This window comes from Orbicella franksi, chromosome 1 (assembly GCF_964199315.1).
Source record: "Orbicella franksi chromosome 1, jaOrbFran1.1, whole genome shotgun sequence".
In the NCBI taxonomy this organism is placed as follows: Eukaryota; Metazoa; Cnidaria; class Anthozoa; order Scleractinia; family Merulinidae; genus Orbicella; species Orbicella franksi.
Window position 1 is genome coordinate 14,711,011 of NC_138145.1, and position 25,443 is coordinate 14,736,453.

The window sequence follows — 25,443 nt, forward strand, 5'->3', positions numbered from 1 at the left end:
TGTGGTTCGTCGAAACAAGATAGTGTTTAAAACAGTAGTATTGTGTCCCGATGCATCTCTTATGAGTAATGAGTAAGAAGCTCGACGAAAAAATGCCTAGAAACCTAACAACTAACCGAGGCTTTATCGTGGAATGCAAGGAGTTGAAAAGGCAAACAAGAACACAAAATGGAAGGCGTTATCAGCGCGGGACCTGGGACAAAGAAGTACAGCGGAAGTCAAAATGTTCGAACACTCCTCTTCGTGACTTCTCTTCCGGTATGTTATGTGACACGTCTGTGTCACGCATATTTCACGAAGCCACTGTAGCCTGCATGCAGACCTCCACTTTCAGTCCGCGTGCATAGCAGGCGTCTACACACGGGCTAACGTTGCGCGTAGACGCTCTTTGGGCTAGTTCCCCCGACTGAACGTCTGCGAAGGACACTACAACTACCAGCGAGTGACTAAGCACGATCTCAGTCTAGTTAGTTTCTTTTATAATAACAATAATAATAATAATAATAATAATAATAATAATGATAACGACAACGACAACGACAACGACAACGACAACGACGACAACGACAATGACGACGACGACGACGACAACGACAACGACAACGACAACGATAACGATAACGATAACGATAATGATAATGATAATGATAAGGATAATGATAATGATAATAATAATAATAATGTTCTAGAAGGAAGAGAAAAAGCAAACAAGGGGTGTTTCTTGGCTTCCCTAGGCAACTTGTTGTTGCCCGGAGCCAATGACGAAACCAGCTTCAATATCATCAATAGCTGTGTGAATCTTTAATAATAATAATAATAATAATAATAATAATAATAATAATAATAATAACAATAATAATAATAATAATAATAACTTTATTTAAGTGTCGATGTGTTTAGCACTAATGTGCTAATTGGGGACACTATAAATAAATAAAGAAATATTTCAAATATAACATAAACTATTAAGAATCCCAACTGGTGAGAGGCTGACCAGTTGACTATTTGCACAACGCTGTCGAGGAGTTGAACTTGGGGCTACCGAGAACAAATCCAGATAGCGGTAGGATGGAGGATTTGAACCAGGGACCTCCAGATTTCAAATCCAGCGCCCTAAACCACTCGGCCACGCTATCTTCGAGAGTGTCGCGGATTGTCTCACGAACATAAACATGTACAGTCATTTACTGTCGTGGTTTTTGTCACAGTGTTTTTTCTCTTTACTCCCAACTTAGTTTAAGTCGTGACGTTATCTGTTATATTTAGTCTCATTCGCTCCGTTACGGGGAACGCTGCTCGACGACCGAAGGTTGAAGACCAGCCGGCAACTAAGTCGATTCTAATTCGTATTGATTAAGTTTGCCCTTTTTACCCACGTAAAACTAACTGCTTAAGGTTCACTGTTAAATCAGCAACTAACGACAAAACAGACAATCATTGACCTTTTCTTGCATTTCATTCGCTACTTCTAAGGCTTACAAAAATCGTTCTATTTAAGAGGGAAACCGGAGATCCCGGGGAAAAACCCCCTTTTGGTCAGCATACGGTATACGGATTGCTCGCCGTAGAATTATCAGAGGAATATCACCTTGTGCTTCTGTATTTACTGATAACAAGCATATAAGCTCCTAGTTCTCTAACATGGTTTTCGAAGAAAACTCAGTCCAGAAAACCTTGAACTTATTCAAGTTTGAACACCGATATCATTGCAAAATCACTTAAAATAAATATTAAAAGTCAAGTACAAAACATATCAAGCAGCAAACTAATAACCCTTCCGGGACGAACTCGATTCCGTTCTTCATTATCGCACTTAAATAGTATGAATCATGGACTTGTTACTTCAAGTTGCAAGGATTCCTTAAATCTATAAGTCTATTCAGCTTTATGAAACGAGTCCAAGTTTTCGAGAATCTTATAATTTCGGCATTTGTCTTCCATTTTCCTTAACGTGCGCAGCGAGTCTCAGGAACATGCAAATATATAATGCCCGATAATCGCTTCGTTATCCATAAATATTTCAGTCATTTGTAAATCTGCTAAAGGGTACACCTTTTAGGGCCAGGCCAGGGCCATTTGCGATATTCCAATAAATGTTTAAAACTACTAATAACCTTCACGATTGTTTCATATTTTAGATTATCAACATTGTTGTCCTTCCTCTCGAACAATATTGATTATCACTCGTAATACAATGTTCCTTTCGATTCAGTAAAGCACTTCTGATCTACTTCTGATTGTTTTGCGGTTCACACCAAACTTTTCAAATGTTTTGACTTAGACGTGCATACACTTTGTATACCGGCCTTTATCTTTGTCTGTTGACATAATTCAAATCACATGCATTGGGAAATGTGTAGTTGTACTACTTGGATGATATCATCCTCAGTGGTCCTTGAGTTTCTAATGTCAGCAAACCGTACTTTTGACCAGTCTACGAGATCGTAATAGCTTCACAGATCTGTGGTGTCAACAATAATCTTCAAGAACATGGTGTCATCTCGGACATAGGCGTGGTTGTTTAACTCGGATAGAGGGCAGAAGGTGGGACATCCGCTGGCGATGTTGGTTTCTCTTCTTGGTCTCTGGAAGGAGGAGCTGCTGGGATCAGGTCTGAAGGCATCGATCACGTGTTCAACGTTATCCTGATCCAATAACATGAAGGTGACCTTCTGTCTGAATGGCCAGCGGAGTAAAGCGTCATATTGACCGCGCATGACAACAAAGAAGATCGAGATGTGAGTTCCTTTGCCAATGCCGTCGCCATTTAAATAGATGCGCGCGCACATCTTGTATCCATAACGACTGGTGAAGAAACACGGACTGTAAAAAGACACCTGATTTCCAGAGAGTGCATCTTGTCTTCTCCTAGTGAAGTCGGAAATTTTCCATAATAAGATTCCGTCGTGGCTGGATACATCCTGCTGCCGGACATATTCCTCCAAATCACTTAGTGTAACATTTCGCAAAGCCAGCGAGTGACTCACGGACTCAAACTGCCTTTGTAAGCGGTTTATTGTCTCCTTGGAACTTTCCTGCCCTCTTGCTAAGGTAGCAACTTGCCGCTGAAGATCTTCATTTTGCCGATTCCCTTCAACGATGAGAACTTCTAGGTCAGCTGTTTTTGCCTCTTCGTTATCAATTCTCCGGTACAGCTCCCTCGTTGATTCGTGCCCCGATGCTGAGCCTAAAATAACTGGCTCTCCCTGTCTTGGGCCTTCCAGCTGTCGAATACGGTTTTCTTGCTGCAACAATTTTGATTTCAACTCTTTGTTCTCTTTCGATGCGTTCTCCACTTGTTTAACGCATCTCTCCAATTCTTCATGAGATGGTAGATTCAACTCTCTGACATTGACTTGATTGGAACCCTGCAAGGTTCTGTCAACCACAGAGAAGAGTTGCATCACTGATTGAAAGAGGCGCATCACGTGACCAGCACTGGCACTCTCTTCATGAATTCTGCTTTCTTTCAGCTTCATGGTCTAGAAAATGGACAGAGAAAGAAAAGAGATGAATAAGCACAATTTATGCAGTTAATAGAATTTCTTATCTCTAATGTTTTACGTCAACCTTAAATCTATAAGTAGTTTTGTTTACTTCCCCTTTTCTGTAATCCTTGCACAAGAAAAATCTCAACGCCAATAAAAATCAATAAAATAAATAAATTTTACCATGGATAATGCTTTACGCGTTTAATTATTGACTCTTTAAGTTGTATCAGAAGACTCACCGCCCAGTTCTCTGCGGTTACTAACGCGATCGTTTTATGATAGTTTAAGACTGAAATCGTAAATAGAAGTAGTGTGCAAGCATTTCCCATGGAGTGAACTCCATTTCTTTTTAATACTTTCATTCTCTAATATCATGTATAAGTAGGCTCAATGATAACTTCAAGACTTAGAAAAACTCGAAGTAAAACAGCAGGTTGTCAGAAGTAATCGTTTGACCCGAGAACAAACTTTCTGAAAGGCCTCGCATGTACCATAGGGAGGTGTGATTAGTTAATTGACAAATCAAAATAAAAGTAACAAGCAGACTTTAGTTTCGGAGCATCCAATCTGCGTCAATGGACAAGGTGCTTGCATCTCTTCGCAGTCTCCGGACATTGGATCAAGATGAGCAGACATCTGGAAGGTAAATAAAGCTATTTAGATAAAATAATTGCATAAAAAAACCGTCAAAACGCAATCTTATCCACCCTAACACAAAATTAGTAGAAATGGGTGATGAGCTCACCTGTGCACGAGGAATGTCCTTCCTGTTACACTCTGGGCAAACAATCAAGACCGAGGGACACTGAGTCTCCTGGTGTTTCTGTACAAGAAAGAAAAATGATCAATTGCTGTATTAGCCATCAAAGTGTGCTCAATTGCGCCGGGTTGGTCAAAGCCCGACTAAGCTAACGGTTCCCAGGATTAGCAAGAATTTTGATTTTAGTTTTGTAACTTTTCGGTGGGGTTTTCTGATTGTATTGTTGGTCCTTCTGGTTTGACAAGCTAGGACCAACAGTACAGTACAACAACCCGGCCCAGTACATTGTACTCATGCCATCATTACTAGGAATCTCTATATATAAGCTAGCAATACTGTTTGACCTAAGTGACAAGCGTCTGCACATGTAGCGAGCTACGTTTGGCAGGTTTGTAAAGTACAGGTTGATGTTGTCAAACAGATCGTATCGCATGAGCAGACAATTAGCTAACGTACTTCCATTTGAAATGTTGACATCAGGTCATTGTGTGAATTGAAACTGAGAGCGCTTTATACCTTCTCCATAATTTGCACGACTTTTCGCCCAGCTCATGGCAAATACAATCTAGTTATTTACAATAGTGTATTTGCTCCTCTTAATTTTTGTTTGAATTTTTCTTTTTGGTGTTCGGTTTTATTTTACTTCTTCTTACTTCCTGGCGTTAATTTTAACTTACCTTCATTACTGCAAAAACGATAGGAACTTGGCAGTACTGACATGTTACCATTCTGTACTGACAAGCCTGCTCAAGATGTTCCGCGAGCTTTGCCCTGGTCACCAGTTCACCGCATTCGGAATGAACGCACGGTACTTTAACGTACTCACAGACAGCGTCATGAACCTGATAATAACGCAATACATCGAGAATCAAACTTAAGTTGCCAGTGAATCTATTGAGCTTAATAAGTTAAGAATGTTTTTTTTTTTTTTTTTTTTTTTTTTTACGATTGCATGATAAGGACCGGACTTTGGTTAAATACAGTACAAAATTAAGTAATATATAGATTTACCAAAGCCGCCTAAAATCGGAGCTCCTGGGCCAGGTTGTTCAAAGCCAGATTAAGCTAACCCAGGATAAGTGAGAGTTTTTTTTTAACTTGGCGGTAAGGTTTTCTGCTCATATTGTTTGGCCTTCTGAGTTTGAATAATCTCAAACAACACAAAACATAAGCGGCGAAAAATATTTTTTACAAGAAAAATTTATACTTTGGTTAGCTTTTAATCCTGGGTTAGCGTTAACCGCCTCAGATCCGAACAACACGGCGCTGATTACTGTAAGTTAACCTGGTTTGAGCCCCCAATCCAATCGAAAAGCCAGTACTTGGCCAGCGGTTAACTTCAACAAACACGTGACCTCCAAGAGCTCAAAAATTGAGTTCACCATATGGACACGTTATACTGGTCAGCGGATACGCTGTTTTGACAGGTGTCAATTGACCATAAAATGGATATCCAATATTAAAGATGGACGCTGTAAACCAAGGCCGCATGTCCTACTAGCTGGAGTATGGCTGCCATGTTGTGCGACGTCGTCATCGTCGCCGTCGTCGTCGTACGTACGTACACGCCCACGAGCAGTACCGCTAGCCATTTTTACCATGAAGAAAGCGATTCACGGGTTTCTATGAGTTGGGGCTCCACTTGGCGGTCTTCGGGCCGCCGGAGCTCCGCAAACACCGTTAACATGATGTGCGGGATTTTTCGCGAAGGAATATTTATAGGCAAGGTCACGTCGTGCATCTGTTAAAATATTACATCACAAAGTTCACCTCTCGATTCCTCAGCTCGCCTTTCCACTCACAACCTTGTTCCTGGTTAACGCAATGAAGAGTTAATGACTGGATCTCTCGCTCCACAAAGCGGTCCAAGAAAACCTATGGGCGTTAACAAAAAGCAAATGACATTATATTATAGTCCTATCTAGATTAGCAAACACATACTTCAGTTAGTAAGAATATTTTCGAGGGTAATGAGACTTTGAGACAAAAGGCGTAGAGTAAGCGAATTTCAAAGCTTTCAGTCCTCGAAATTGCACATAAGCTATAGCTACTTACAATTTGTTTTATACTATATACCACATGATACAAAAACTTAGGTAATGTAGCAATTTTATAGGCATTGTACATGTAACATCACGCCAGTTTTTCACACAGTTCACTCGGTAAATCGTTATTGTCATGCCTTCGGATTCTGTTTAAAACTGTTTCATCTTTCTCTTGGCAAATAATTAAGTTACAATTTTTGATAAAGAATTGATAAGTAATCAGTTATGTATTAGCTTATTTTGGTGGCTTTGTGGTTTGCAGCCTCGTTTTCAGGCTTTCTCTCTTCTTTTCCATCTTCGAGCCGGATTGCTCAGGTGATCACAAAGAGTTTGGGTGGTAAACAAATATCCGTTGGGTGCGAGGGGTAGCAGTGTCTTAATTGCCGCTAGGTTTTAAGACCCTCGGGCAAGTTGTACACCCTCTCTTTATTGTGGTTTGCATTAATCGGTCAAGAAGAATGGTACATTATTTTTTGCATCGGCCTTAATGAGAAAAGAATAGAAGACTTTCGTTCACAAAGGATATCGTCAACCGAAAAGAAGCTCAATGCTGCACCCCACGGGGCCCTCGGGTGCAACACAAACGCCTCGTTCTGTCTCTTGATTTGCGTCTTGGACGATAAAAAGACATTATTTTCACCACCGGCGGCCGATTAACCAAAAATTCCGACTTGATACACGTACAGCAAAAACGGTGACCGATTTTCAGTAGTTTAGTATATTTACATTATGCTGGTCAGATTTATGTACGTATAACCAAAAGTTCTATTTAGACACAGTCGGAACGCGTTTTGTTGGCGTAGTCAAGAATTATATGTTACATACATAATGGTAATTACAAAGCACCATTAAAAGCGAACGATGTGCTTGATGTCCAGACAACAAGAAAAACTGAGCGAAACCGGCTTTAAAATCGAACGCCTCTAATTCAAATAGAAATGATGTACATATACTTTAACAAGTTCGATAAATTGTCCGGAAAGAAAAATTGCTCTCTTCATGTATTTTCTCCCTTGTATGAAGCTAAGCTTAGAATGTAGCTGGATTTTCACAGGTATACATTTACTGTCCGTTATTAGTGATCGCATTTCTTTAATTCGCTCGAATGGAGATCTCAAAAGATGTATTTAGTTGACCCTACCCAGACTAAAAAGTTTCTGAGAAGCACCGATGTCAAGGGAGGGACAAGAGAGAGAGCTTGGGAATGAGGTTGGCTAATTAGACACAGTTTGAAGAGAAGGGCACGTGACGTCAACGAACTGACCTGTTCTGGTCTAATGGCTAAATCATCAATGACGCATTTTCCGTCTCCCTGACTAAGGAAGAAAAAAAGACAAAGAAAATTATTAGAAATCGAGAAGGGATCGATGATGTAATTAGAAGCTATCACGTTTAATGATTACAAGCCACTGATATTTCTTTTTAATAGCCTACGTACTACCTACTTAACTACCAAGAGTGAGGTCTTCTACGAGAAAATCTCAAACCGAGACCTTGTCGTATTGAGCGAGCGATTGCGAGGTCAATACAGCAAGGCCGAGGCTTGAGATTTTCCCGTAAAGACCCAGCGTTCGAGGTTTATAGGTTTGTTTTTTATGGCTTTTTGTCTTGCTTTTGCTAGCCCGTAATCGGCCCGTAGGCATTATGGGAGAATATTGCCCTAGGATTAGCCAATCAGAGCGGACGTTATATTGGCTACAAACACAAGCCATATAATAGCACTCAATGTTACACTACACAGGCAATAATTTATCAGAGAGCGAGACTGAATTGCAGTTTTCTTCTTTTTTGTGTGTGTTTTAAAACACAGCTAAGTGTGTTTCTTTAACTAACAACCCCCTACGTGCCCTTCCTCGTTTAGGTCCTTATACACGGAGGTAATATTGTTCATCACAAACAACTCAATTGCTGCGCAGCGGAGCGAAGCAGCATACTGATCTGGGTGTGCCCGGCAGCAGTATACATGTAGCTTTGTTGCTCTTGCTGCGTGTTTACAATCTGTCTCGTTTTCATTTCTCATCAGACACGAAAACGAGATTCCACGATGTTGCACCATCACAAGTTGCGATTTAGTCAGTTTCTCTTCGAATATGCTTTTACCACAAAAGGGACGGACGTACTGCTGTGAAAAATTATTTATCTAAACGTAAGACAACAGGGGCGGATCCATGCCAGGATTTTTCTTAGGGGGTGCATCGCTAAGGAATGGTGCAACATAGTTTTCTTTTTTTGCAGAATCTGTTATATGTGAAAGCCGCATGTCTTCTCAAGGGGAGAGGTGCGCACCCCTTTGCACACTCCCCCTGGATCTGCCCCTGACAAATTCTGTAGAAAAGGGCTTCGAGTGCTGAGTACTGAGCCGATTCGAAAAACTCGACGAATTCTCGAATGATCAAACGCTCCACAGGATTTTTTTTAAAGAAAGGAAACGGTTAGTTAAACTCCGGTTCAAAATAAGAATAGTATAAACAAAAACAAAAACAAAATAAGGCGAATAAATAAAAAAAAAATTGTTGTGCCCTTTGGGACTTGAAACCGCAGCATTCACTTTCTGTTACAAAAAAATTAAATGTATTAGCAAGTAAAGTTACCTTAGCATGGTATCCACGCATGTTTTGCAGTATCTGTGTCCACAAGCTATGGTCTGTACAGCTTCTCTAAGAAGTCCATCGCATTTAGGGCACAAGTTCTTTTTGTCGATCCTTGATCGATCAACCGAAGCCAAATTGTATCCAGGCATGGCTCAACTGCGGAGACGACATAAATGAAACAAGTCAAAAGCTTTTAAGCCAACTCATCATACAGTCGAACCTCCGGTTGCAACCACCTCTCCTTAGCGGCCAGTTTTCCAAAATACCAAAAGTTTCCGAGTCAAATAATTATATTTGGAACCTCTTGTAAGCGACCACCTCTCGTAGGCGACCGCGACCACTTTTAGAGCTAAAAGTTTGAAATTTTCTTTAAGCGACCACTTGACAGACAATGGAGCAGAAATTGGATAATAAGGTGTTTTAACATTATCGCATTAATTCCTAGATAGTACAAGATACGGAAATTTGTGAATGGAAAGTACCAGATTTTTTCTCGAAATTGTCTTTTTACATGAAGAAAATATTTAAAACATAGGGTAAGTCCTTGCAGTTACCATATCCTAATTAGGCAAGTTCGACCCAATATGGTCTAAGCTCTCATAAGCGACCAGGCTTGACATTTTGGGTGGTCGCTTACGGGACGGCTCGACTGTACTTGAAACGGACATCTTTCATATAATACATATGACGAGGGTGGTCAAAAAGATTTTTGAGCAGTTTGTATGTTGCGTGACACCGTATAAATTTTACAACAATTATTAATTAGCAAATAATCATTGAGCTGCTTGGATTGTTACCACTGATAGAGTTATGAGTTCTAACAAAAAAAAAACTGAATGTGTTATGTACATATACACAGTTCTTCATAGGCAAATAAGTGTTAGTAATCAACTTAATTTGTTAATCTGGTAATGAGACCACATCCACATTTTATTTTAGGCCTCTAGCCTTTAAAATCGAGGGCTATATATTCTGATATCGATGTTTCTATCCTTAGGACTTGAGCTATGACAAACATTTTCATTCCTTCATTGCACTAACCAAATCCTTGAATCAGAAGATCGAAATTACTCACACGAGAGCAAGCCCAAAACTGACCAAATTGGCGATGTGCTGACTGAGATTTTAGAACTGCAAACCATGCGCTTTGGCAGATGACTTGATGATCAGGCAAATGTCGCCCCTCTCGCAAATACACTGGTCAGAGAAATTACCAACCAAAGTATTTTACAACCCACCGACTTACCGAGCGCGTGAATTATTTCTTCCCCAACCAACTGCTATAACTCATTCTATATAGCTACGCTATCACAACGAGTCAGCAGTAAATTAAAAATACACTTTAAGTAAAGTTCGCTTACTCAGCAAATCATCGCATGATTCAAAAATGATGAAATAATTGATTACGGAACAAAATTCACCAAACAGCTAAGGACCGGATTTCACCACAGGGAGCCCAAGCCGGCACGTTCTCTTATTAATCATGATACAGTCGACTCCGATAACTCGAACCCTCGCTAACTCGAACCAAAATCGATTTCCCCTAGATTTCCGTCATACATTTACTGTAATTTACCCTTGGTAACTCGAACCCTCGATAACTCGAACCTCCCGCTAACTGGAAGCAATTTTCGTTTCCCTTCAGGTCATTTTCTACATAATTTTACCATCGATAACTCGAACCATGTATGTCAATGCGTGACAAGTCAAAACAAACAGTGTACTGTAGTCCAAAACATTAGATTTATTTTGAAGCAGCCGTGTGAAAAAAGTCGTACAGTTTATTGTTCCTGGACTTTTCCCTGCTGCTTTCCTCTGTTATATTTTTCACATTTACGTTTTCTTCCGATTTATACAGTAATTTAGAGATGTGTTGTTTTAATTTCACTAGACTTCTCTATATATCCTGTTATTAAATGTGATTAAAATGTACACTACATGAATAGAAAAACACCGTTTTTTCCTTATTTCCGGTCATTTATTCTCAATTCCCGATAACTTGAACTCCCGATAACTCGAACCTTTTTCAATTTCCCTTGAAGGTTCGAATTATCGGGAGTCGACTGTACAAAAATAACCGTGACCTTTGCCGTTGGCGGAACGATATTTTTGCTAAAGGTTTGCCTCCCACGCAGACGCTCTTTGGGCTCGTCACGTCTTCCGTGGGGGAGGAACGTGTGACGAGCCCAAAGAGCTTCTGCGTGGGAGGCTAGGTTTGTATGGTCGGACCGAATTCATTTCAAAAAATGAAATCAACCAGAGATGTAATCGACCAAAAATAACAAAACAAACAGACAGCAACAAGTAAGTCAATGCTATTCACAAAACATTCGAATCCACAACAAAATATCGCTCATGGGGATAGGCCATAGTCTGTGAGCAGGCTTACCCCGCCGGATCTCTTCGCTCGCTAACTCGCGTGATCCAAAAGAGAATCTGCTCGAGGGTTACAAAGGTCATGGTCGAGTTACCAGAACGTGAATTAGGGTAGCCTGTGATTTTACTTGAATGTAGAAAGTATTTTGCACCACTTTTTTTTTTTTTTAACCAAAGGTGAAACTGCAGCAATAAAAAGCGAGTTGCAAAGTCTTTCTTCTCCTTAAAATATATAATTATAAAAGTAATGATAATGATAATGATAATGATAGTGATAGTGATAGTGACAGTGACAGTGATAGTGACAGTGATAGTGATAGTGATAGTGATAATGATAATAATAATAATAATAATAATAATAATAATAATAATAATTTAACTATAAAACACTGCGATAATATAGAAAAAACTGCTCAGCAATCGGCTAACTTAGTCAAAAGACAAATGCAAAATCTGAGCGCCAACACTGGTGTCCACATTAAACCTGTCTCCCAGAGCGAGAAGATTGGCCAAGTTCTCGCTCCGAAAGAGAAAATGCCCCCATTGTTAGCAATCAATGCGTAGTTTACAAATTTCAATGTAATCTGTGCGACGCAGATTATGTCGGGTGTACACAACCCGACATCTACACAAACGTATCAGCGCGCGAACACAAATACTCGGCAATCGCCAGGCACAATTAGGAGCATGGGCTAACGAAGTCTGCTTTAGAGGAGAAACAATTTTCTATTTTGAAGAAATGCAGATCGAAGTTTGATTGTTTAGTTTTTGAAATGCTTTTAATTAAGGAATTGAGCCCTGTGTTGAATACACAGAAAGACTCAATTCATGCCAAACTTTTAGCTACTTTTAACGTGACTCTTTACATGCAAATGTTTGATATTATATATATTTTTAGCACTTTTTTAAAAAAATTTTATCATTGTTTTCTTAGCATTCGTGTCTCTTAAGGATTCTTAGTTTACATTTAAATTTGTACCCATTTTATTCACTCATTTGTACCCACTTTTATTCAGTTGACTTGATAATAGGGACCCTAAGCACCGACGACGGATGAGACGACGACGACGACGAGTAAAAGTGTTGTAGGACTGGGTCGAGGACGTCGTTCACGGCGTGAAAACTAAGTGCGAGTACATGTAAACAGAGCTGAGTTCTTGCAAACATCGACCTAAAACTATCGAAAAATTTTGTCATGTCTTCCTTTCACGAGCTCCAAGACCTGTTTCTCTTGAGCTACGAAAACGGTACTATCGATGACAACAAATTTTCAGTCCTACATGAGAAATTTGATGTCGAAAAATCCCGATTTCTCATACGAAGAACATAACAGGTTTTCACTCGAAGAGATGAATGATGCCGAATTCTCGGCCCGATATAATCTAAAACGTCCTTCACGGTATGAATTCTATACGGCCTAGAGATGAAAAATAATCACCAAAGGTTTACCACAATAGAGCGTAATTCCACTCACGCGTCCAGCAGCCATGCAAATTTACTAGTCTCATTAGACAGTTGCTAAAATCCTTGTCGGTCAGCATAAAGCAGACAAATTTAGCAGAATAAGTTGTTCCAGTGGTGAATTGCAAAACAGTCAAATTTAGTACTGATTCCAGCAAGATCTTTGCGGCCTAGGTGACCCTCAACGTATTAAACTTAACTGGAAGCAGCATAAATATATGAATTGATCTTTTTTTTTGTCCATTAAGTCAAATTTAGTACTGATTCCAGCAAGATCTTTACGGCCTAGGTGACCCTCAACGTATTAAACTTAACTGGAAGCAGTATAAATATATGAATTGATCTTTTTTTTTTTTTTTTTGTCCATTAAAATCCTGAGTTCTGAATTTTTTTTCTCAAAACACGTATAGAAAGAGAGTGAATATTTACCTTTACAATCCCTTAATTCTGCTGCAGGTTGTATGCGCATCCTATGCAACTTACAGTCGTTTGACTGAGCTTAACCTACGTAATTGAGCTTAAACGAGATCAAACGCGTCGTTAATCACACTTTGCTGACGTCAGCAAGATTCCGCAGGGTAAGCTGGGAAAATTACGAAATTTATTTAACCAATTCTTTGCTTTTTTTTCACAAGACAAAGGGACAATTCCTTTACTAAACCCATCTTACTCTTTTTTCTTTAGTCTTCACTATTTACTGCTTTTTATTTCCGTTTTTCAGACGACGCTTGATAACACGCTTCGTGAATTTTAATCAGAGGAGAATTTGGGGAATCCCCAGCTAAAGACTGAACCGTAAATTGAAAGCGACGCCGTTTGCTGAAGCAACCAGCGAACGACTCAGCTTATCTAGATTTCTTCCCAAGTATTCTCGGTCTAGCTGTTAAAACTTTCTTTGGAATAACTGCTCGAAACTGCCCTTGAAATTTGAGGAGACAACATCTGATGCAATTGTTTTGTCACTTAGCCGAATGAATGATGGGCAGTCGACATTATTAATTCCTACAAACGGTGCGATTGCCAGGATTGAAGCCAAGTCTTCACTGAGTACTGTCTTCTCGATAACGTATATGTATCACGCAAACTGGCGCCTGCTAGAAACAGTCCGCTATATGTATAATAATCTTGCAGCACCAAACAGCAACTCACCTGAACGTTGTTTCCTTGCCGGGATTCGATGCAGATCTGGGTATCGACAGAATGGTAGTCAGTACACCAATTGCAGTAATATTTTCGCGTAGCAAAGTCATGATTCACCGATAGATTGCATTTAATCGATAGAATTGTTCTTCCCACGTCCAACGCCACCGGCTTACATTCAACAACTACAAAAGAATGATTCAACCAAGATGGCTCTGTAACAGCGCAGAACCTTTTGTCTGATCGACCAGCGATGCATCCCATGTTGTCATGTCTAGTACGTATGAAACTCTTCAATCATATTTCAAGCCGGTGAAAACTTGGATTGCGCGAAGAAGGTCCCAGATTTTAAAGGATATAATCATTGACATAGCGTGCGTCGCTGACAGTCTAAACCGTCGGTGTAGTCCGGGGATTTTGTGACATGTCCGCCAACGCAGGCTATCATTGGCATGGAGTATGCTAAATTTGCATGGGTACGTGCTAAATTTGCATAACTTGGTGACGGGTTGAGCGCGGGGAACTCCCTTAAGTATTCAAAACGATGACACCACGCTTTAAAATTGCAAGCGTCACAATTACCGCACGTGGTAAAAATAACGCGTGTCTCAGCTCGCTTAAAGGGGCTAGGTCACGCTATTTTAGGTAATTTTGTTTAATTTTGTTAATTGTGAGTTCTAAACGTCAAATTGGCAGAGCAAAGTCTTTCATTTGCAAAATCACGGCCGCATAACAACTGAGAATGATTTTCCAGCTATGATATTTTGATATAAACTGAAATAAATGTGAAAAAAGGTGGGCCGACGTTTCAGCAAATTTACCCAAATGCAGTCCGTGTTAATCCTCTCCAGTTTTGTCCATCCATGTCCCTTCTTGGCTTTCCTGTGTTTTGTTTGAGATCTACTATACTTTGAGCCGTTTTTGTGATATTTTAGTTAATTCTATGACCATTTGATCAGTGCTGAAATTGCCTAAAATTAGGTGACCTAGCCCCTTTAAGCTTTCAGTCCTTCTGCTGTCAGCCGAGTTTGTCTCTATAATTTCTGGTTAATAATAGCAGTCGGCTCTGCCTCGTTTCAGTTCAGTTTTCGTCTGTATTCCGTGGGCAGCTGTGCCTGTGCACGGTTCTAGGCTGAAAAAAAACACATTCCTGTAAGGACACCAAAATGGCCACCCCGCTTGATTTTTGCAGGGGCATGTCACGACCAGTAAACTGGTACCGTTTAATGCTAAGACATGCGATAAGACATGTGGCGAACATGTGAGTATGTGAGCAGGCCATGTGAGCTCGTCTTTCCGATGGATCTTTTTTTTGACTTCTTTCCATTCAGTCGCCGTACGCCTCGCTATTATGTGCTCTCAGTGTTAGATTTTGGCGAATTTAAACGCTTCGACGGTAGCATTTATCGCAATCTGAGGGAATTGTGCTTGTTTATTAACACGACTTGGCTTTGGGATGATAACCGTGGGAACAGCTACATTTTGATTGCATTTGTTGATTAGTTCCAGTCGCGACAGATAGCTCAGTCTTTATCCGGTCGAAATTTTGTTTGGAATCGGTGGAAAAGTACTCTGAAGGCAAGATCCATAAGACTACTTTATTCATCAGGGGAACTACTCGAATTAGTCGCGAAACGAGCACGCGACTGCAAATGCTAGCTTAGAATAATGTACGTAATTTAAATATTCTATGAAACTGGAGAGACTACAGAAACTGGCAGCGTCACGCAACATATCAACAAATCGTGACGCCTTCACTAGCATGGACTTTGACACTAGGCATATCTGACTGTAAAACCTCGGTTGCTGCTGAAAAAATGTTGATTTTAGCAATAGACAAAGGTTGAAAGTCGGCTAGTGAAATCATTTATTTACGATATATAATTATATATTAAAGTGAGAGCGTCGAACGCACTCTCATAATCTCTGATTACTACTAGTACTAGTACTAGTACTAGTACTAGTACTAGTACTAGTACTATTACTAGTACTATTACTATTACTATTACTATTATTATTATTATTGTTATTATTATTATTATTATTATTATTATTATTATTTTATGTAATTATTGTAAATGTATTATTTAAAGTCAGAAAGGAACCTGGGTAAGCAAACATTTCTACTTCAGGTTTATCCATGAAGGCGTTTTAATTCTGATTTCATACTGAGATTAGGATTAATCTCCTACGCTCTCTCGGGCCGTCAGCTCCTTTCCCGAACAGCAGCATGCAAAGTTTTCATCGAGCCCGGTAGCGACATCAACGATAAAATCGAGCCTTTTTACTAAAATGATCAGTATACCCACGCACGACGACAGACTATAGCTACCAAGATTTTACGCATTATTAAAAACCATATTCAGGTTGCGACTTTCATCTTTTTCTGCGTTTTAAAGCTGACGAATGACCCTTTTGCAACGTACTAAAATCTTAAATTGTCACGCACCTGCATAACTCCCCCAAGTGCTAGGTTAAATTTTTAGGAAGGAGAGCATCCGAGTTAAAGTTCGCTAAATTACTAACACAGTCTTGATGGAGATCGAGTTTTGCGAACGTTTGGAACGCGGTGACTAGTACATAAAATACATCACAATATTTCATACTGTACATGATGGATGTAACGTTCAATGAAATAACTATTCCGAGACAATAAAAAAAAACACTCACCAAAAAAAATTATCCAATTCTTCCGTCGTTCTTACTGTATGTGACTCTATAAGATATGGTGCATTATGTTCTGTCTGAGAATGTTTTTGCGAGTACATCTTGCGTCAAACTATGCAATGACTATCACATGAATAGCCATCACGTGACGTCATGTGATTTTCACTCGCATCTGATTATGCATCATTAACTTTTATTAATATCGAATTTTGGTCTTAATGTGATATATAGCAAGTCATGTTCACAGAGGAGTGCTAAACAATTGATCATCTGAACCACCAAGGTTTTACTGATCACGTGTTTAGTCAGATGACTCCTTAGGGGTGCAGCTCACTTAGGTGGGGCTTCCGAATATCGAGGGCTAAGAAAGTTCACTCCCGTTTATTGCCCTCGTCTTGCCGCGCGCGTTCTGTAAAATTCAGTTTCTCTTTGGCCCGTAGCTAAATAATTAACAATTATTCACCGAAATGGAGGTAAATATCCATCACTTTCACCGACACTAAGGTGAATAACTGTAAGTTTTAGTATATACCACACAAGCTGAATAATTAGCAGACCAAAACTTTATTTTATGTGTGACAAGGCGGTCAGAAATTTTAAAATCTCTCGCGCCGGCTGCTCGGAGGTGAATAGTACTTGCTAATCACCTCGGAGTTAACCAATCAGAGCGCGCGAAAAGCACTATTCACTTGTGTGGTATATAGACCCTTTTCATAAATGGCTGCCAATTATAAATTCTTTTGTAAATATTAAAATTAGCCTGGCTAACCTCGTTCTTGAGTTGATAATTCAAAAGAATTTTTACTCCCAAACGAGTTTAGTGAGGCTAATTTAAATACGTACAAAAGAATTTTAAATTGCCAGCCATTTATGAAAAGGTTCTATACTAACACATATTACAACTAGCTCTGTTATTACAACTGATAATCGACAAAGAGAATCAGTATGAAACTGGTCTCATAACTTGAGGATCGACAGAAGTTGGCCGACCTATTATAACTAGTAATAAGACCGTGGTAAAAAGCGTGATTGCCAGACAAAAATGGAAACAGCAACACATACCTTAATACAATTTTTAACATTTAATTTCCATGACATGATATTTTCGTATACATATGAACTTACTCCCGCATATACAATCATTCATGCATGCACAAGTTTATAGTTTGAATATGCACTAACAGGAGCATTGGCTCCTGGCAGTAATTATTACAGACACAACTCTCCTTGTTCAAAATCCACTTCCTTCCTTGTCTGTTGCCCCTCTTGCTAATTTATATGCAAAATTCACACAATTCTGCATGTTTAGATACACCTTACTTTATAAATATGTTCTACCTACTTGAAGCTAGTTTTATGTTATTTTTATGTTTTATGTTATTTTCCCAGTTCCTACATATTTTCATTGATGGGGTGGCGTATTGTTCAAATTCTATCTTCTTTTCGCTATGAGAGTTCTGCAGTATCGTATCGCAATATGGTATTTATTTTACTGCAATGTCCTTTTTTAATTCCTAGAAAATATCAAATGTCTGCGGTATCAATCATGATCTTGAGAAACATAGTGTCATCCCGGACATATGCGTAATTGCTCAACTCCGACAGAGGGCAGAAGGTAGGGCAGCCACTGGCGATATTCATTTCTCTTTTTGGTCTTTGAAACGAATTGCTGCTTGGATCAGGTCTAAAGGCGTCGATCACGTGCTCTACGTTATCCTGATCCAGCAACATGAACGTGACCTTCTGTCTGAATGGCCAGCGGAGTAACGCGTCATACTGACCGCGCATGACGACAAAGAACACTGAGATGTGTGTTCCTCGGCCCATGCCATCTCCGTTCAAATACAGGCGCACGCACATCTTGTATCCATAACTGCTGGAGTAGAAACACGGGCTGTAAAGGGAAACTTGCTTTCCTGTGACTGCTTCTTGCTTCTTTCGAGCGAAGTCGGAGATTTTCCAAAGCAAAACACCATTATAATTGGAGATTTCCTTCTGTTTAACCTGCTCCTCCAAGTCAGCTAACACCACATTACGCATGCTCAATGTGTGCTCCAAAGATTCGACATGCCGCTGTAATTTTCGAATCGTTTCCTTGTAACCTTCTTGCTCTCTCTTTAGCAGGTTCACCTGACGCTCCAGATCCTCATTAACTTTGTTTCCTTCTATCACAAATACCTCAAGATCAGCAAGTTTGGCCTCTTGATTATGCATTCTTCTCGTCGCTTCTTGCAGCTCATTTTTCTGACTACAGCTTGAGCTAACAGGCAAAGTAGACTGGTCTTTAACGGTCTCCAGAGATTTGATTCGAGAATCTTGTTGATCTACTTCTGATTTCAGGCTCTTTGTTTCCACCAAAACCGCTCCAATTTGCTTCATCGACTGCTCGAGTTGCTTTTCTATTGGATTAACTGAGCCATTAGTTTTGTTTAGTGACGTAAGATGCAAGGTGTTGTTAACGAGCAAGGATAGCTCTTTTACGTGTTGCAGTATACAAGTCAAGTGTTCTGGCGTGCACTCCTTAAGGTGATTCACTCTTTCATCTAGAGCCATCGCCTAAAAATAAATTGATAGGAACAAATCAGATTCAATAGGTGAACATAAAGTGTCTTTAATTTGTATTACTTCGTTCTGAATTTTCCCGGGCTACTGCATTGTCGAGATATACTTCGCGAGTGTGCCTTTATGAAGAAGGGCTTTAAACAACCGCTAACCGTTTATCTCCCTTCCAAAGGGACGCCTTGTTTAAGTGAAACTGATCTACGAGAACGGATGATATAAAGAAGGCACGACCCATTCCGCCCGTGCTTAACACTTTCCGTAATCTCCCGGTTTCCTAGAGGAAAGGCAAAGTGGGCTCTACTGAGGGAATCATAATTTAGTGTCAACGGCATGCGCAAAACCAGGTCACTTTCCACGGGAGCTATAGCGTTTTTACCCTCTCCACTGAATCTAAGTACCGGATATGGTTCTCAGGAAAAAGAAATATATGGTGTTCAAAATAAGACTCGAATTTCTCTTACCTTAGTTTCTTTACATCCAACTGTCTTAAATGGACACAATGTTTTGATTTCTTCACAATCACCTACAGCTGGATCCAAGTGAGTAGATATCTGGGAAAGAAATAAACATCTGTCAAGTTTAAAAGATTACAAACTGCGTTGAGTATACAAATCGCCCAACGACTGCATTGTAGGGTTGCTTTGGTCAGTAATAACTAACAGCCAAGTAACTTTGTTGGAATACTAATTTGGGGTTCTACGGTTAAACGTCGGGAAAAATATTGATATATAATGAGGTTGTAGACCTAGTTAGACACAAATTTACATAACGTGCGACTTACTACCTAAAATGTATAACAAAATGCAAAACGGGCGGAATCGAATAAATCTTGGCCGTGGAGTACTCTTTCTCGTTTTTATGCTCACTGAACCTCTTAAGCACCATGGCCGGTAACGAGTTACAAAGCCGCACTGAAAACATATGGCTGCTTGTAATATGAAAGTCATTTACGAGTCGTCGTCGCTTACCTGACTCCGGGGAATATCTTGTTTCCCACATTCCGGACAGCGCTCTGGAAATTGAGGGCAATCAGTCTGGTGATGAGCCTGAAAATGCATATTACAAGACAATATGTGTTGGGTTGCTGTGTGTAAACACCCGTTAAATGCGCATTAATGGTATTAATAAACATGCAAAATCAAAAATAAGTAAGAGACCTTTGAGTGAAAAGGTCAGTGACGGGTGGAAGCTTCATGAACATGCAGTTAAGTGCCTGGAAGTTGCATTGCCAGTAAAGACAACTTGTGAATACTAGTGACTGACTTTACTATTTTTACTGCAGTTTGCTGTTGCAAAACTGTTTAGCGCGAAACTTTAAACTTCCTATACCCAGCTGATAACCATAACCGCGTACTTCCCTTATTGTTTCAGCGATCTCAACGTGCATGTGCACTGAACACCGTTAAAAATGTAATAATTACTAAATAATTTACCGTCATATCAACGAACACGATCCTTTTTTCACAGTAAGTGCACAACTCTTCCCTGTAGCTGCAGCTGTTTTCAAGATGATTAGCCAGCTCGGATCTTTGCACCAAAATTCCACATTTGGGATGGACGCAATGGATTTCTCCAAATTCACAGACATTCTCGTGGTCCTGCAAAGTTAAAATAACACGAAACTACATCACCTCGTAACTACAGTTTTGCATGACTGTGCTTTTAAGTGTATATATAGGCATGGAATGGCAGTTGCTAAATGTAATCATCTCCTGAAAGATATATTATTTGCATGTCCTTTTCTAGTGGTTATTTCCTCTTGCCCCTTGCTCCCCGGATTACAGCACAGCTTGAACTATAGATATGACGACGTCGTTTCAGACAAAGTTATCCAGATTTGCTACTTGTGGTTACTGAGATAAACATGTGGTGCAAGCAAGGAATTAAAAGTTATCGAAAATACTGCCGAACAAATACCTGACGATGCTTTAACTTTCCTTTCCATTGGCAGCCTTTATCAAGACGAGAACAATGAAGTTCCAGTAAGAGGATCTCGCGTTCAACAAATTTATCCGGGAAAACCTTGGCAAGCAGGAGGAAAATATAAGATCACAGAGGATTAGAAACTGCTCAGCGGTGGATCCAGAGGTACTCTATCTGAATAAAGGGGAAGTGAAGATGGGCCCTTTCTTGCAGAGAAGTGGTCATTTTCCCCCTTTTTTAAAACGATTTTGCGGGATTCCAATCCTTGTTGGTTGATAAATCTTTAAGGCATGTGTGTGGGAGGGGGATTGTAAGCCCCTGCCATCGCTGAAGTATTTGTAAAGATTGCAGCGACCGTTGGTTGGGATAAGGAAAATTTCGCTCAGAACAACGACAATTTTTTATATGTTGCGCGATTACAATTTCGCGAAACAGGACGGAAAAATCCCTACAAACAGACAACAAAAGGCTTATTGTCTTAAAAAATTTAAACCATAACAATAGGCAAAGTTTGATATGACGAATTTATACGCCCGTGAGTCTGAAAGATCTTACACAAACTAAATCATACACAATTGCAAATTGTCTATTGAGCTAATCACTGATTTCGCTATCCAATTTATGCACGTAGATTGCTATTATGAAGAACACAAGTAGATTATAAAGAACACTCATCAGCTTATATTAAGCACAACAATGACAACAGAACTGTTTACAATGTCGGGAGAAAGGATTTCATTATTAGCGCTAGAACTATCTTTCATATATGACATGCAACGGTGTATACAGATCGACTGGAGGACCACAACGTATATTTCACCATATGTTTACTTCAATCTCTCCACGGCCACTTGTAATAGACATTATAAAAATAATAACAAGTAGAGCACTTCACAGAGAGGAAGGCTAAGCATCAGAAAGTCTGACCATCTTTCCTTCACGCCCACATCTTTACTTTCAGGGAGGAAAAAGAGAGATTTTGTTTTCTAATAACTTACTTCTTCTTTCGTGAGGATGGTTCCATCAGCAACGCATTCACTCTCTGATGGTTTCTGACTGCAACAAAACCAGATATACACATTAAAACTACGCTTATTGTCAGTCCCTGGAAAAAAGGGAAACTGTCATTAATATATTCCTCATGAGCCACAAAGGAGGAGCGTAGATGACTGTTTAAACTGTTTCAAAAATGTCAGTTGCATTCGTCTGCAAGCCTAAGGACTGCTACAACCGCGGATCTGACTTGAATTGCAACATTTAGATAAGCATTTTCAAGGAAGTAAAATTTTAAAAGTTCTCTGACTATTTTTTTTTTTTTTTTTCAAAAAAGCGCAAGCTTTTAACTGCCTTAACTGTAGTCTTCAACGGGTGAAAATGTTTTTAAACATTTTTAAGCTGTTGAGAACTGCCATTTAGGCAGTCGAAGGCTTGTTGTTTAAATTTCACTATGATTCATCCTGGCTGCGGTCCCTTGATATTTTCATTTTCAAATTGAAGTACCTCTGTGATATGTTCTATTAAAAAGCATGATCATATTCTCACTTCTTGGCTGATGGGGCCTCCGTTCAGATCTAACAAATCGGGTTTTACCCATATGTTTTGCTTTTTTGGTGTTCTTATTCTTGAAAACCTGGGAATTAAGTATCTCACTGAACTCTTGAACATCTTGGAAGGCATCCATGTCATACTGTTCTACTTTCTCATAGCTTCTGGATACATTCCAGATGAATTTTCATCGAGCAAGTTACCCCATACTGTTCAGCGAGTACATAACAAGGGTTCTTACAGGCAATCAGATATAGAGAGTAAGACTTGGAAGGATTGGCTGTTATTCTGACGTTATATTTAAAAGTCGCTTGACAAAGGATGAATCTTGTACATGACGATGAATCTTGCTGCCAGAGTATAAATTATTGCCAAGAATGAAATTATTCACCACTTCAGAACCTGTTACTACCCGCTAACATATTAATGCTATCAAGCGCACGTTTGAGGGCCTATTTGGAAGTGCTGAAATCTCGGCCATCTGTTAAAAAATTTAAGCCCATTTCTTGGCTATCAGTAAATTCTGCAGATCTGTGATCTCAGCTTTCTGTCTGAAAAAGCGACGTTTCATGGCTAACAATTAAATTCCAATTCCCAGCCATCAGTTAAACCATATCCAGACCCTCAAGTTTGCGCTTGATTCGCTTTCATGTCTCTCTGGTTTATTTGGATTATAATTCACAAAACCCCCTTAGATAACGATAAAGCATCAAAACTGACTACGTAAACAAGAGATACCTTAGAATAGAGTTGATACACTCTTTGCAATAGCGATGCCCACACGTTGTCTGAACTGGTTCCTTTAACACACTGTTGCACTTGGTGCATAAGTGTTTGGGATCAGTCTTGTCTCTGTCAGCTTCTGCCAGTTGATAGCCCATCACTTTCCTACACAGATCAAAACGAAGTCCTTTCGTTAAACTTCAGTACTTCGAATGCAAATTTATAGCGGAGACGGACTGAAATTTCGTTATCGCGGTAATAATTCCTTTTTTAGCATTTTGGTGTTTCAGTCTACTGCGAGTACGGCAGTCGTATCAGCCGCAGTCCCCGACCTTTTAGTAACAGGAAGCGTGTGTTTCGTAGTGCATATAAATGTCTTTAAAAAGCCGATAACGGTGCATTCCCGGCCTCGCACCGGAAGTATTATTTGGATGGGCGGAAGGGGGTGAAAGGCCGGAAGCCGACTAGAACAGCACAGAACGAACAGGCAGTCTGATGTTGTTGTGGCCTTGTTTGGCTATAAGGATAGTTGTAAGAGTTGAGATGGCTATGGAGACACGCTACCCAAGTTTGGGGTACTGCGACGACTTATATTAATAACAACTCGACAGTATATTAGGTTCAACAAGGAGGTGATCGAGAGGTTTTGGCGCTTGAAAAGACACCATTTTCAACTGAGCCACCTTAGTTTAAGTGCTGGCCATGGTTATGAGATATCGCTGCAGCTGTCTCATTAGAACATGCCTAGCTATTTATCGACCACGAGTTTCTGTTTCAAATTAGTAGTAGTAACAATATTTTATTAGGAAGCTCCATCACTAAAAGTGGTTTACATAGAGGTCCTAGGTTTACATAGAGGTCCTAAAATTAACGACTGAGAAATGTGGGTGGAATCAGATTAAGCAATTTCGCCATAGTAATCAAGGCCAACATTACAAAATAACGTTGTTGTTTGAACTAAAAACGAAAGCCACTCCTAAATGTATTTAAGAAAGTCCCATCGACAGAAGTTTTGGTTTCTGACCCGATCGAGTTTTTAAATATTGAAAATTTTCCCTTTGTGCTTGGCTTCACATGCACGATACAGAGCACTTCCTCTGTACACATGCTAGATTAAGAACATTATTTGCCTTACAGGAAAGATTAAAGGGACAACGTCCGGTGGATTAGTGTTAAATTTTTTAACTACCCGGAAAAACTCCGATCGACAAGAGGCAGGAAGAAGATCGGAAACTTTGGCCCTATATTGCACGCGGAGTACGTAATTTCAGAATTTCAAATGATTTTAGTCGAGTCCTGTTGAATAACATAAACAAATCGTATGTACTGCAGGACAAAGCATTGTATCTCCTATCAGTCTACTGTTAATTTTCACTTCCGGCAGTGCTTCTGTCCGCCTCTGAGTTTGTAGGTAAACTGTGGCATTATTAGCGCTGTAGCGATGGCTAATTTCGAGCAGATGGCCAATTTAGAGGTTGCACTGCAATGTAATCATAGAGTATTCCATTTCATCAGTTGTGTTTCCACGCAGCTCAGAACATTCTAACAAACTAAATATGAATAGCGTATGCATGGAAAGGTAACATTTTACGATTGTTCAGTTTATGCACCGTAATCCGGCTTCCCATTAAATGCTGGCAAAATCGTTGAAACAGTGGTAAATTTTACAGATATTGGACTCCTATTTTGTATGAATTTAAGTGTGTTTTGCTCACCTCAAGTAATGGTGCGGCAGCACCTTGTACTTTCACAATCCTTTCGCTTTGTGCTTAGATAGTGGTGAAAGCGCCTACTAGTATAAAGCGTTTTCACATGACGTCACGGCAGCCATATTGGTGTTCCAAAACAATGAAACAGCAGCCATGTTGGCCACCAAACCAATCCTGTCGGAGTTCACCTCTTTTCTTATGTAAACACTTTCTTTCGTTCCAGTAAATTTCCACGGCTGTTAGCCACGTGGGTGAAAACGATCTAAATTAGTTCATGCATGACCAAACTGTCATGGTGGGAATTTCCCTGTTTTATATTTAAACGCTCCCTGTGCAAAACACTTGTCTATTTTCAGCCATATGACTGATTGTTTTGGAAGCTACTGATTGTTTTGGAAGCTCACACCCCTACTATGTACGCTCATACTTAGGTCTAACGACTTTCTATTA

At 39.7% G+C, this 25,443-nt stretch overlaps 2 protein-coding genes across 2 annotated transcripts; both read right to left on the minus strand.

Annotated features, from left to right (window-relative positions):
* Positions 1 to 932: 932 nt before the first annotated feature.
* On the minus strand, positions 933 to 14,455 carry LOC145492173 (TNF receptor-associated factor 2-like). Its single transcript, XM_081471516.1, has 8 exons — positions 13,874 to 14,455; positions 8,888 to 9,043; positions 7,561 to 7,612; positions 6,022 to 6,126; positions 4,929 to 5,093; positions 4,237 to 4,314; positions 4,038 to 4,127; positions 933 to 3,482 (listed from the first exon to the last, which is right to left on the minus strand). The coding sequence occupies exons 2-8, from the start codon at positions 9,034 to 9,036 to the stop codon at positions 2,454 to 2,456; spliced, it is 1,668 nt and encodes a 555-aa protein (XP_081327642.1). The 5' UTR covers positions 9,037 to 9,043; positions 13,874 to 14,455; the 3' UTR covers positions 933 to 2,453.
* A 3,205-nt stretch (positions 14,456 to 17,660) lies between these two features.
* On the minus strand, positions 17,661 to 24,022 carry LOC145477850 (TNF receptor-associated factor 2-like). The gene is made up of 7 exons (XM_081455696.1): positions 23,300 to 24,022; positions 22,015 to 22,072; positions 21,011 to 21,115; positions 20,527 to 20,691; positions 20,062 to 20,139; positions 19,555 to 19,644; positions 17,661 to 19,087 (listed from the first exon to the last, which is right to left on the minus strand). The coding sequence occupies exons 1-7, from the start codon at positions 23,440 to 23,442 to the stop codon at positions 18,056 to 18,058; spliced, it is 1,671 nt and encodes a 556-aa protein (XP_081311822.1). The 5' UTR covers positions 23,443 to 24,022; the 3' UTR covers positions 17,661 to 18,055.
* Positions 24,023 to 25,443: the final 1,421 nt, after the last annotated feature.